Source organism: Lepisosteus platostomus, chromosome 2 (assembly GCF_059453375.1).
Source record: "Lepisosteus platostomus isolate fLepPlt1 chromosome 2, fLepPlt1.hap1, whole genome shotgun sequence".
In the NCBI taxonomy this organism is placed as follows: domain Eukaryota; kingdom Metazoa; phylum Chordata; class Actinopteri; order Semionotiformes; family Lepisosteidae; genus Lepisosteus; species Lepisosteus platostomus.
In genome coordinates, this window is record NC_142612.1 from 14,501,258 (window position 1) to 14,515,504 (window position 14,247).

The following is a 14,247-nucleotide window of genomic DNA, read 5'->3' on the forward strand; positions in this document are numbered from 1 at the left end:
TGCATTTCCCTAATAACTATTAAACTAAACCCAGTTTAATGAAGCCACACCACACATGGGTCATTCTCTCTGGGCTCTCCTGCTCTTATCCACCCAACACATAGATTGTTAAGAAAAGAGGGATTATATAGAAATACTATGGTTAATACTGTATCAAGTGACAATGAAAGTCAAACAATCATAAGCAGAGAAAAGCACACAACAAAGACAAAGAAACATACTGGATGACTTCCCTTAACAACAAGGTAATGTTAATGTCTGAATTCTTCTGGAAAGCTTTAGCCATGTCAAAAGTATAAACTGTCATTTTTATTTTGGAATTTCAGATTAACAGATGCGTAAGACTTTTTAAGTGGCATTTCTCTGTATCTGATTACCTGTTTTATAAATAAATGAACGTTAACCTGATGTGTACCATTTTGTAGTTTACGACTACAGATTATATTGTAAAACCTATCAAAAACAAACATTTAAGGTTATAAATGAAAATACAGTGGACCAATTACATGTTGACTGGTCAATAATTTTATCTATTAAAGACAAAACTAATTGATACCATCGAAGTGCTGAACACCTCAAAACTCCTAACATGCTTTTTAGTGCTAACCAAGCTCACTGCCTTTTCATGTTGCTAAGCAACAGAGACGAAAAGGGTACTCTGTACCAATGGCATCTTCAAACATCAATATACAAGGGATGGAAAACATTTTTTTTTTTACCGTGTGATTATGAGTGAGGTTCCCATCAAAAATTCATCAGATGGGAAAAAGAATTAAACAAAAAGACACTTCGGAAAAAAATGCTATCATTTTGGAAATTTCCTAAGAACATTGTCCCTATAAAGTATAAGTAATCAGTTTGGGAAAGGTCATAGCAGGTGGCCGGTTAGGAATCATCACCTACAACAGCAGTGTCAGAGACATGTCCTTTCTGTTTGGGACGTTGTTCTGTGCAGTAGAATGCAGTTTCAGCATATCATCCACAGATACAGAAAGCTGACGGTACCGTGTGGAAGTGGTTAACCTCAGCCAGGCTCTACTAGAGCTGTTCAGCAAGGCCAGTGTGAAACAGAGAAGGCATTCACCCTTACCCCTCTGTAACAAAGTAGTACAAGAGAAAAGAAGTGGTTGTGACCAATGGCTTAACTTAATTACAGCTTTGGCCTTACAGTCAAAAGTGACTCAACCTTAGATTTTCTATGGTGATGAATTCTTTTTGCAGTGTTTAGAATAATGTTTCAGTCAAAAATAACTTTACAAACCATTTTTCCCTCTCCTGGACAACAAGCAAAATACCAGTTTTAGTCTTTTCATATCACGGCACCTATCCCACTGCAAATGTATTTTACACTAGCTTAAGAACAAAATATACATTCTGATTGAATTCTGATTGAAAAAAAAAACACAGGACGAGGGGTGAAGTACTCAGCGTACACACAGTAGAGCAACTCTACCTCATGACTTCGGCTCACACGGTGAGCAGTCAAACAGAAGAGTCCACCAGGAAGGTAGCTTGCAAGACTTTGTGCCTTGTGTCTTTCAAACATATCAGCTGTGAAATAACAGCCACGCTGGGCATTTTGCTGCACGAGTCAGTTCCAGGACAGTGTCTTTGCTGCGAGTCTTGTCACCCACTGACATGTCCTCTCACAGAGGACAGAGGAGACCGATGCAGCTTCTCCTCCTGCCCGATTTCTCTCCTCGTTTCTCAGCACAGCCCAGCGAGCCGGTCTCCGTAAGGCGGCGACGTGAAACAATGGAAAAGCACACACTCAAAACCGGAAAGCTGCAGCTGACAGGCTACGTCTCCGAAGACTCACTGGAAGCGCTATCTTAGCTAATTAGTATCTAATTTGAGAACAGCTGATCTTGTTCTCATCAAACAATAGGGTCAGCTCGAGTGACAGGACAGCGGAGACGTGATGAAACCCCCCCCCCGGGCCCCTCTGGAAGACTGCAGCACCTTGGCTCTTTTCAGCACTGCCCGTGCTGCGCGTCAGATACACTGAAAGGGGGAGGTGTAACCTTACGATCTGCTGTCTCTTTACTCTCTGAGCAACCAGTTGCAGCTCCTCGCCGCCCCTCCAAAGCACAATCCAGACAACTCAAAGGGAAGCCAAAGGTATTGTAAAATTGTACCACAAAATCCGGTTTATGTTTTAATGGGAGTTGCTAGTTAAACTTTCTCTGAACACAGACACGAACAATGTAAATGGTAATCAGAGACGCTATGATAATGATACTTTTTTAAACTTGAAATTTTCTCTGCATTTTCACAACTGTAACAGAAAAAAATATTAAACTGTCAACAGCTGTTTTTTTTACAAAAGGATAAAAAAAAACTCGAGCTTTCGAATCACTGTAGTATGAAAATTTCTAATTCTGACATTGCACAGGACACATGAAACGATTCCGCTGTCTGAATGGTTGAGAATATGTTCTTCATTAGTAAAAGAACAGTGACTCTTCCTGGCTAAATAAGTCATTTATGGACCAATTAAGATATGTAAACACCAAGATAACCTTTGAAGCTGAAATGTAATAGATCCATTAAATCCAGATGGCCAAATTATTATAAATGTGCGTTAAATAGAAAAAAATGCTGACTTAAGAAAATACCAAAAATAATGGAAATGAGAAAATTCTTAAATATAACAGCACGTATCCTACATGCTGTAAGAATAGTTTATTTTCTATTTTATAACCAACATACGAATAAATGACACTAACAATAACTGTTTTTGAAAATCCAATTTGTCATAAATCCTTAGAAGCAACAGAAGCTGGGTTCTGCACATACCTCCCCTACTCTTTCAGTAATAAAAAATATTTGATAGGGTTGAGAAAGCCTGCATTTCACAGGAGTTTAGTGAGAAAGTAAACCAAATGTAGACAACGTTATATGTTGTAAATGGACACCAGAGAATTACACTGGTTTGATGGTCCTGAAAGACAGACTACACATGATGATCAAGCTGAAATCACAGCTTAACTCATTATTAACTATCTTACTTCCACCAGAAGTGTGTTCTAGAGGCATAATAATAAAGACAAGATGAAGCCATGAGTATATACTACCTGTTTATCCCCTCTACCACAAGAAGAAGGAAGCTGGCAGAGCCAGCAAATAAAGAACTTAATGAAAAACCTAAAATGTAAAATCAACATAAAATATTGATTATATCATTGGAGCTCAATGTAGTTTGTGTTAAAAACCCTTTTTATTCTTCAGACCCTTAATAGTTATTTTTAAAATCTCAGGACCTCAGGCTTTCCCTTTTGAACGTCATCACAAAACATTAAAGAAATGTTTCTCAATAAAGATTTTAAGTATACAAACTGAAGAATACAAAAATAAATGCACGAGTATATGGGGTCTTTGTCTTGGTCCACGTGCAGATGGTATAGGCAAGGATAGGGTAAATTAATGTGCATATCTAGACTACAAAATTACAGAGATAATACACAAACAGAAGTGAAATCTACCAATTTCTCTTCCATAAGGTATAGTAATTGATTCATATAACACTCCAAAAAATACCTCAGGCTAGATTAAACTGGAGGCTCAACACAGAAAATCATGTGTTCTGATAAGAAAGGGAAACTACTGGCAATTCAGCCCTGAAGGGCTCTGAGGGATGGTGGTTACTGGGTTTACTTATGTGAGTGGGCTGGAGTTTTAAGGTCTGCGGGCTCAAGCCTCCTCCAGTTATGAAAAAATATTACAAAATGAAGAGTTGATATGTGCATAAAATGAACTGTACATAGACGGACTGTGTAAATTGAACTGTTTGCTAAAGAAACCGTGTGTCCAAAAGTCTTTCAGCTGCTAAATGCTCGGCATCCAGAAAAATCAGAAAGAGAAAAAAAATCCCAAAAGTTAAAACCAGGGAATGCACTACTGCATAATGCTTAATTTTTGTACATGCCATTTTTTTACACAATACAATCACTGTGTATAAACGCACATCTTCTTAAAAACTGGAATAATTAAGTCCCCAGAATAGACTACCTTGATTGCACAAAAACATGGTTCCCTTTTTTCTGGGAGACAGAAGAAGACAACCGTGTCAAAAGAAATTTGTCTTATAAAGATGACCCTGTACGAACAGAAAAATAATAAATATGTCAACAGTCATATTTTTTTACTGCACTTCTCATTGACTGTTCTTACTGTATTGTATTGTGTATTATTGTATCATTTCGTTACACTGTGCTGTGTTGACTGTGCCACGCTGCAGTTGCACTGCAGTTTCACTCATGGATTAATAAAGTATCTATCATATAACAATCTTTCTCTGCCTTCCCTTTTCTCCCCCTCTTTATAAATATATTGGAGTTTACTGCATAAATCAGTAATTCATACTTTTCACACTGTGTGTACTAATTCAAAGCTGAAAATAAAGTCTAAAAGTGTGTTTACCCCTGTGAACTCTGCGTCTGGGTTCACTGGTTTCCATTCCAGGGAGCCCCAAACCAGTTTCTTATTCTCTCATTTCAAACACTAACAACATAAGCAGTTTCTTTGAATGGAAGCACAGGAAAGCTGACCTCATGGAGCTGAAGCTTAATCTATTGTGTGAGACCTGATGTGTCTACATCCAAGGCTCCAATCTGAAAACCATAACCTCCATTGATAAAAATGCTATAACATTTGCTGTAGAACGGTCACCCTTTGAATCATAGCTCTTCATTTTAACAGTATTGTGTCATTTTACCTTCTCAAAACATTCATTGTAATTTGGCTTAATTTTCTATAAGCTTTATAAGGATATCCAAATAACGTCTTCAAATCCCATTCACTACACTGTGTGACCACATTTTAGCTTGAGGTGTCGAAAATTCAAGCACCCCAAAAACAAATGTTAGCAATAACTTGCTTATCCTCACAATTAATCAAAACTTCAGATATCTGAAATCAAAATCGCAGAAATGAGAAGAAAAATTAAAGTTACCTGTCACAAGATAAAACAAGGGGTAATTTGTGCTATTCCAAATAGTTTTGAAATTACCATCACTATTAATCTTATTTTCAGATAAATACTCACTAATGACATGACAAAAACAAAAATATTTTCAGTGAAACAGGCATACTAGCAGATAGCTTTTTGTCACACTTCACTGTTACTGCTAATATTTTGGCAGAAAAACAAGGAAAAATTGTAACACGATAGGGAGTATATATATATATGGAATATAGTTATGCAAGCAGTATATTTCAGTTTTTGACTTTATTTTAGATATCTGCTGACAGTTTTCTTCTTTTTTTTTTTTACTGTTACAGCATGTGGGATTGCAATAAGAAAATATTGGAAATAGATGTGTATCATTTGTAATCCAGCAACAATGGATAATTTTTAAAGAATGTGAATACTTTTGCAGGACACTGCAGGTAGTGCAAAGAAATAAAAGCAGTGAGCAATGCTGAAGTCAATTCTCTACAAAGAGAGATTTAAGTCCATTACAAGCAGGGCCTTGAAAAGCCTGAGGACATCTTCAATGACAGCCCCTAGCAGCAGGATCACAGCATTTTCCATGTATTTTTATATAATAAAAATAATAATACATTGCAGTGCATGATACATGGAATGTATTTTTTCCAATGCATTATGCACTGCACTTAAACAACATTTCACCTGACATGCACAGTACTAAAGTTCCCAATTCAGTATACATACATAAAGTTGCTGGATCTTTTGACTTTTTGTAACGACTGCAATCAACAGTCAAAGAAAATTTTTCCTGTGCCATGTAAATAAACAAGCTCTTTATTTCACGTGTTGTAAATATACTGCAAATTTGCTGAAGCATACAAAATGCAAACATCATCTATTGTAAGCAAATGACCCATCTCTACAGGGCACCTTTAATATTTCTGAATTTTAAACTTAGGTGGTATTAATTTTTAACTTGTTTAATTATTTGTGCATTTCACAAAGCTTTTTTACATACTGTTATCATTCTCGCGCATTAATTAAACTTTTTTTTTAATTGTCAAAGAACATGAAACGCAAACAACACCTATCATAGGCAATTCGTCAACCGTTCTTGCAGATCAAATCTGTTACTTCCGAATTTATAGAACAAGTTCCCCTTTAGCAGATTCTGTCTGTTAAATCTGAGGTCAATTTAAGCGTCAGAGTCCGTTAAATTAAGGGTGTACTGTAAAATATTTTTGAACTGCAGAAAACCAACTTAGGCGGCATCTAGAAAACACTGCGATGGACCATGTTCTTGTAGTTAGTCAAGAAGGCATCTGGTACATTCTATCTTCTTTCATGTCTCTGTACAGTACAAGGTTTCTGTATTTTCTCCTATTCACAGGGGTTGCTATGGCAGGTATGTACATCAGCAGCTTCCATACAGTAAATCTTTACTCAGAGCTTTCTAAAATACTCTTTAAGAATATAAAGTTAATAACGTCTCAAATTACAGTTCCACAAGGTGCCAAAGTGAAGCTGTGGGTGTCACAGCTAATGAGAGCACTCGGTGAAAAACTGATCCAACTGAAACGCAAGCCTTCAAGGGCTAAGATGACATGTTGTGCAGCAGCAAAATAAAAAAGGCATTAGTTACCAAGATACCGGATTAAAAACTATTTGCTGGAGCCAAAGTAAGATTCTCTTTGATGAGGGCATTCTGCAAAACTTGCCCAAAGCTCACATTTGGCTGGGTGAAGCTAAACATTTTTTCTAAACTAGGTTTTTTTTGTGTGCAATGTAGTGAAACACTGCACAAATCTTTTACAGTCAACAATAATAAGGGCAAATAAAGGGCCAAAGTAAATCAGAAACATTCAGCAACATTACTAAATTTGTTTTCTAGAATTAAGATCAGTTTTACTCATCTAAAAAAAAAAGTCAACATACATTCCATTAATATGAGAAATTTTAGAGAACAAAAGGCAAAAAGTAGGGAGCAGCTCTTTAAGAAAATAGGCAAATTATTTATTTTGTCAATAACACTTATGTGAATAAAATTAATAATCAATAAGGCTTGGGTAAAGGCTCAAACTTTGCTCAAAACTGTCGTTCAAACGGGAACATTCTCAGTGACTTTTGCCCAAGGTGTTACAGTAAAAATGTGTTAAGCATGCATGAACACTTACACATACTGAATGTACATGTGATAAAATATGGACAATGTGGCTCCGTACAATTTAAAGTTTTCCTCTGGGGAAACCAATCATGAATAAAAAGTGAAATTGTATTGTGGATCTGACAGTTTTGGCTGATTGTCAAACAGTACGGTTCTCATGTACAATTCTGACATGGCATTTGTTCTATAAAACAAAATCTGCAAACTGTCAATTCATCAGATTATAGAGATCACAGTGGCCTGAAAGTAAAGAGTGACTGCTTTTGTGGTCAGAGGAGATGTCAAGTGGTTCAACGTACTGGCTGCTTTTTCTTCAAAGTGCGGTTCAACAGTCAACACAGAATATGCTCTTTTAACCACACCAATCTTCTACAGATTGAGAAAACTGCAGGCTCATCACCATGCACAACTTATTTGACAATTCAGACAACACAGTGATTGCAACTGTTCACTTCCATTAAATATTTGGAATCTACAGCAAAACTGAAACTAAATAATATTTACCAGCTCAGTCAGGCTAGGCATGTACTTCAGCACATCTCTTTGTGGTAAGATTTAAATGCGAGTTTACATTTAGTAGAAAGAAACGGTTTGGCGAGATACGTTTTTCTGTTCAGGAAAACTTGCTTATTTCCCAGTACTGCTTTTAGACAGGAGAGCTGGCCATAACCCTCCATTAAGAAAATTAGGTGCCTCCTGCTGTAATGAGTTTTTTCCATTGTTCAAGCTGGGGAGGGGTGGGGGTAAGAGGCGGGCTGTCGCTCCCTGCTGGACATGTCTTACCGCTGTTTCCAGGCGGCTGTAGGCTGTGCTTGGTAGAGGAGCACCACCCCACAGGGAAGATATCTCGAGAGTCGTATTTGCACCAGTAGTCGAAGGCACCTCTCCAGCCGTCAAACATCACGAAGATCTCATCACCCTTGACTTCACCGATGGTCGCTGGACAGATTAAGTAGGGGTTCTTCCTGTCAACGGCTTCCAGCTTCATCCCAGGTTTGAAACCGTTCTGTGGAGGCTTCAGTGGCTCCTAAGTACAGACAGTCTGAATCTCAGTATTTTAGCATGTACTCCCCTAACATCATGACGATTCAGAAAGGGTAACTCACAACTCAGTCTATCAAACCCCAGCATTTGCTCCAGGCCGAGGAACAAGCATTGTGATCAATAAAAGGGGTTTTGAGGTGTATATTTAATAGGCAAAACCTATACAGAGCAACAAAACTAGCCTTCTACTGATTTTTCACCTCTTGAAATTAAAATTGATATCCTGCGTGCCAGAGGTTTTCAAAATGTGGGCACATCTCCTTACAGGATAGATGGAAGAGTAATCTCTCTCTCTGTTTCCTGGTTGTAAAACTCATTTCAACCCTGGCCCAACCAAAAACACTTTGTGTTTGAGCAATTTTATCACATAAATGCGGCGCCTTCAACAAACCAATGCAGTTTCTTCATTGATCTGTAGTTATTGCAGGCACCAACTGAGCAGGAAAAAAAGTCACATGTGTGTCATAGCAGAAGGGGAGGCTTAGAAGCAGTCTTATTGTCTTATAGTCTGCCATATTCTGGAGAAAACTGGGCAGGAAAATAAAGACAGCCTACTATTGACTCAATCTTTTCTCTTAATCTAGCAAATTACCACCTATCCTATATTTTACAGGGAACTTCTTTCAGGATTACTGCGTGTATTAAGAGGAAGCAGTCACTAAAGGACATGGGAACGTGAATATTAACTGGCTCTGGCAATTTTAAAATGCTCGGATGCAAGAAGGCTTAAAGGTCTTAATTATCAGGGTTCCAATGATTCACAGCAACACTTTGCTCTTAAAACACCCAATAAACCTAAAAGGAGATTCATATTTACACCTGTCCTCACTAGTCAAAGTCAGCTATACTACACTGGTGTGTGCTAATAAGGACAAAACTGCTATCCCTGGCTGCTGACTTTATATACATAAAATCCAGATTAAACATTTGTTTCATACAGTGTGACTTTTGAATGCTGTAAAACAAACAGGGTTAATTTGTATCAGCAGACCTATTCTTCTTAATCTACTCTCAGAATTGTTACCTGCACATTTTATGGAGAATACAGTGCAAAAAATCATTTCGTTTTCCTCTTCGAAAATGCATTTGATTTATGGAAGCAGACCTTTTTGAAAGCGGTTGCTGGTGCCATTTCTGCTCCACTTAATGTCCTTAGAAGAAACATTGGCCATGAGGAAGCATTCATTCTGAATCCTAAAAAGAGACAAAAACATATATGAATGATCCGATTTTAAAGATGCTAAGAATTTATTAGACACTGAATACAGTATTTGTACCACAGCCACCCATTAAAAACAAATGTACCTTCTACAAGTCATCCTAAAAAAACAAAATTAGTCATTAATAATACGTTTTCTTTTTATTTTTTTCTATGGAAAAAAAAAATCTAGAAACGACAATCTATTTCACTACCTGCTGTAATTGTGCGAATTAATAAGGCCATTACTCTTGGTACACACTGTCTTTATATCGCCACCTGGTGGTGGAACTTAGTATTTTTTCTCCCTGGGATGAAAAGTACCCATGTCTGCCATAATGTACAAAGAGAAAATGATTAAAATACACGGTTTCTCCTTATGCAGAAACTCACCAAGAATTCAGTGAATTAAATAATACGAGACGAGATCAAAGTGGAAAAACACCCAGAAAAGGCAGAGGTGACACTCTTATTTCCAAAGCAGGCCAAACTCCCAAAGTCCAACTGAGATTTGTCTTGCTGGTAAGTGATGGTATAATCACACAGTCTTCCCGCCACCGCAACAACATAACAGCTAAAAAGTTTCAAAAATTCCAAATGAGAGAAAAAACCTTCAGGTTTACATATGTTACAAAAGTTCACTCTTACTGGGGAGGCACTTTTGTTCAGTCCCCCTCTGCCCTCCCGAACCCCACCACGAAGCCTCACCCAGAGGGGGCTGCAGCATGTCCCCGTTCTTCTCGCAGGTCCCAATCGGCTGAATGTCGGAGGAGTCCACCAGGCGCCAGAAGTCGTTGGTGTTGTCGCTGCCGTCCAGCCGCAGCCGCAGCCGCGTGCCGGTGATGCCCATCACCGTGGCGATGCACACCGAGGTGAAGTTGCGGGGGTCGTGGGCCTCCAGCTTCATGCCCATCTTGAAATCATTGCTAGGGGGGATCCTGGACTAGAAGGATAACCGGTGTTTCAACGCGCGAAGGGGACTCGTCCCCTCGGTGACGTCGGCCAAAACGAACGAGGGCAAAACCAAGCACGCCTGAAGGGACGTTTCAGTTCGTGGAGGAAGAGGGGCAAAAACAGCACTAGGGACAACTTGCGAGAACGTCCATTTTGGCGAAACAACTACCTAGGCTGGGGGAGCCTAAGGAATATTTCTGCGGCTTAGATATTTATAAATTGTATTTGCATCGTTTCAAGGCAAGGAAATACTAAAAGCTTTTTTTTTTTTAATTATAATGATTTCAGTTTTAGCATACACCCAATTGAGTTTGATGAAGTATATCCAATGGAGAACCTCTACACGACGTGTTCAGATTAAACTTGATTGCTTTTTAACATGCAATCCCTGCTACTTTATCAACAGCAAAAATGAATACAGTCAACTAAGACAAAAAGAGCATTGTCTTGTCAGTGTCTGTCTGTATTCGCACCGTAGACCTGGAGAACGATATCAACATCACAACATAAGATGGTGCATTTCAGACAGCTGTCAGGATCATCTTTACAGGCATGCTTGTGCATTTAATCAATAATAAATGAAGATCTGCTGAGCAAATAGTTATAACTTTAGTCACAGCTAACATAATTATGTCAAAAATATTATGCTGGACATAAAATGTGGGATAAAATGTGATGATTAAAGTAGAGAAGCATGTGTCACTTTGTTATTTATTTTTCATAAAACCATTATTACAACCGACATTCGGGTGATAGGCGTTGGAAACATACCTGTCTAAAACAGCTAGGAGGAGCAGGCACAGCTCCAGTTTCTTTTAGATATTCATCCCAGCTAAAAATTTCTGAAAGCAGAGATGGAACAGTTACAACCTTTGACAAAACAATAAAATGGAACTTGAAAACTTGGAAGATTAATTATATTCTCTATAAGAAAACTAACATTTTCTATACAAACTAGAAAAGCCAGTGTTGAACATTTTTATTTCATTTTTATTTAACAAAGTCCAATACAACGGCCGATTCCATTCGAATCTGCGATTGTCCTGTTCATTTGCGATTTGTTTTAATCGAGGTGATGGCGGACACGTTTTCAATTCTACCCGTAGAGGGCGCTCAAAGACCAATTAAATAAAAAAAATCAAAAGCAGACTGGGCATGTTGGGGCATAATATTTTATATTAAAACTGGAATCTTGGGTACTGGTTTTACACAATGTTGTTCTAAAAATATAGTTAGCACACAGGTACCTTTGCTGTGTGAGGGACTTGGGGAGGAATAGCTCTTTCCTGGTTTCTCCCTTTTGCTATCTTTCTGGTCTGAAAAGAAAAGACAAAACCATCATTACATGAAGAATCAGAACAACAGTGATAAAGTATAAAATGCTATCAGAAAATCCAACATTTATAATCAAATGTTTGTTTAATATTTGATCAGCACGAAAGGTTTTTGGTTCCATGATGAAGACTGCAAGCAAACTATGTTGCAGAACACCACAGGGAATACTCTGCAAGTACTAAACGTGCATCAATGGACTAGAGAGGGCTTGAGGAAATGGACTACTGAGCAACCTATAACTGAATATCAAACATCCACTATAATTCAATAAACACACAGCACTTTGAAACATATGCGTCAAAATGTGGTGCCATCTCTTTTTTCAATAACGGGGGAAAAAACCATGACATGTATGCTCAAGAAAGGAAACTGGGAGAATCTAAAAGAAAAAAGGCACAGGATTCCCATTTTTCACATTCTGATTGATTATAAAACATAAAAAACTAATGTTTACATTCCAACTTGAAAGTAACCAGCTTTAACTGATCAACAGACTAGCCAGCTATAATAGGTAAATTTTTGAGGTAAGCAGAGCTTAACTCGTACCTATTAGACATGAGCGTAACTGAGTGGAACACCTATTTAGGAAATAATAGCCAACCAATGCTGATCAGCGGCGACCTTGTGATGCAAAGATCAAGGTACAGCAAGCTGTCATCAGAAATGAACACTGCATGTCACTCGGCACCACCTCTTAGATCTGTGAATGAGTGGCACCCTGTTACACAAGAAGAACCCTTGGCGACAAAGATTTAGTGGCTGCAGTCAATACTAGTCTCTGTTCAATGACCTCAGTCAATGTGTGCCACAAAAAGCAGTAGGACGTCCTCATCCTACAGGTGTGGAGGTGGTCCTCACCATCGGAAGTGTACAATTAAATCAATTCAAGATGCTTTATTGGCATGACCAACGAGTAAACCAGTGTTGCCAAAGCAATACAAATACAATTAACATAATATCTAAAGATATTTACACCTACAAACATATGGAGCATTATTGAGAGACAGGCTCACTGATCCTCGGGCTGTTACAGCAAATCATCAGATCAACTGCCAGTTCAACTGACTGTAATCTGGCAGGTGTGGGAATTCTGGGATTAGATTTGTAAATTTGGGGAAGAATGTTTGTCTGATCCCAGAATATTTGTTGCAGTGCAGTAGGAAATGCGCCTCTGTCTCTAGTTCTCCCCACTGGCAGTGGAACTACAGCCTGTCCTTTCTGGACAGCCTGACCTGCCTGTGTCACCCAGTTTCTATGGCCAGGCTGTGGCCACTGAGCCTGTACTTCATCAGGGTCTATTTCTTTTTGCTGTATCCTGGTCAAATATACGGTTAGTGTACATTGTCTGTTTAGGGATCTGTAGCATTCCAGTTTATATTGTTTTTTTGTTTGTGGGTGTCCCAGTGTGTGAGATATTGCTGTGATCTGTGCTGTGCTGTGGTTGATTCTGAGATGTGGTGCTCTAGCAGTGCTGTCCAGAGGCTGGCAGGTGTTGGTGTCGCTCGGGCCAGTGAGCCTCAGGACCAGCTGACTCAGATGGATCTTTTCTGGCCTCAGCTCTTGGCTCAGCAGGGTCTTGTGGTGGTAAGAGTTTTGGTCATTGCTTTTTAGGTGTAGCCAATACTTTACTACTGTGTTCTATATGTTTACTAGCAATTGGTATTGACCTAATTTAGCCCTGCATGCTAGGAGTTAAGAGTTCTGTAGAAAAGTCCTCTAACTGCAGAGTTTCTACGGGGTGCTTGTCCCGATTAGTGTAATCCTGGTCTGTGAGGGGACCCCACACTTCACTGCCATATAGGGAAGTGGGTTGGATTACACTTTCAAATATGTTGAGTCAGATTCTTGTAGGTGGGCTGATGTTGAAAAGCCTCCTTTTAATGCTAGAAAGCCCTGAGTGCCTTCACTGCTAGATCAAAAACCCCCGATGAACTGATAATCAGACCAAGGTACGTGTAGCTTGATGTGTTGTTGCCGAGTGTGAAGTGGAACTTCTTTCCCTAAGGTCTGGCTTTCTTCTGGTCTCGTCCAGATTGTCTGTCAGAGCCCAGGTCTGACAGTACTGCTCCAGCAGTGCCAGTCTCTGCTGCAGCCCCTGTTCTGTGGGCGACAGCAGGACCAGGTCATCTGCATAGAGCAGGAACTTGAACTCTGTGTCATGTAGTGTGAGACCAGGAGCTGCAGACTATTCCAACATTCCTGCTAACTCATTTATATAGATAGTGAACAGTGTTGGGCTCAGGCTGCAGTTCTGTCTCACCCCACGACCTCGGGGGAAGAATTCTGCCCTTTTGTTTCCAATTTTCACTGTACATTTCTTCTCCAAGTACTTTGATTTAATTATGTCATACACTTTACCCACTATGCCACTTTGAAGAGGTTTATAAAACAGTCCTTCGAGCCAAATTGAGTCAAATGCTCTTTTACAATCACAGATCTTGGCTCTGTGTGCACTAATGCAACAAGAAAACAACTTGTAAATGATGAGTAATCAGTGCTGATGAAGAAGTTGACAACCAGGCTCATAAATGACCAACTGATCAAATTTTTGGCTTTTAAATGTGTCCCATAAAAAAGAAGTTTCTTTCTGTTGTGAACAACGTGGCTAATACACAATGT

General features: G+C 38.9%; 1 protein-coding gene across 7 annotated transcripts in view; it reads right to left on the reverse strand.

The window, feature by feature from the left end:
• The window catches only part of LOC148675985 (sex comb on midleg-like protein 2), a 58,574-nt gene that overhangs the window by 23,450 nt on the left and 20,877 nt on the right, over positions 1-14,247 (reverse strand). For all 7 annotated transcript variants that reach the window (XM_088599514.1, XM_088599494.1, XM_088599532.1 and 4 more), the window contains 5 exons: positions 11,541-11,609; positions 11,065-11,135; positions 10,048-10,282; positions 9,247-9,335; positions 7,881-8,124 (listed from right to left, as the gene is read on the reverse strand). In XM_088599514.1, coding sequence (XP_088455640.1) covers positions 7,881-8,124; positions 9,247-9,335; positions 10,048-10,282; positions 11,065-11,135; positions 11,541-11,609 — 708 coding nt within the window. The remainder of the gene's footprint in view (positions 1-7,880; positions 8,125-9,246; positions 9,336-10,047; positions 10,283-11,064; positions 11,136-11,540; positions 11,610-14,247) is intronic.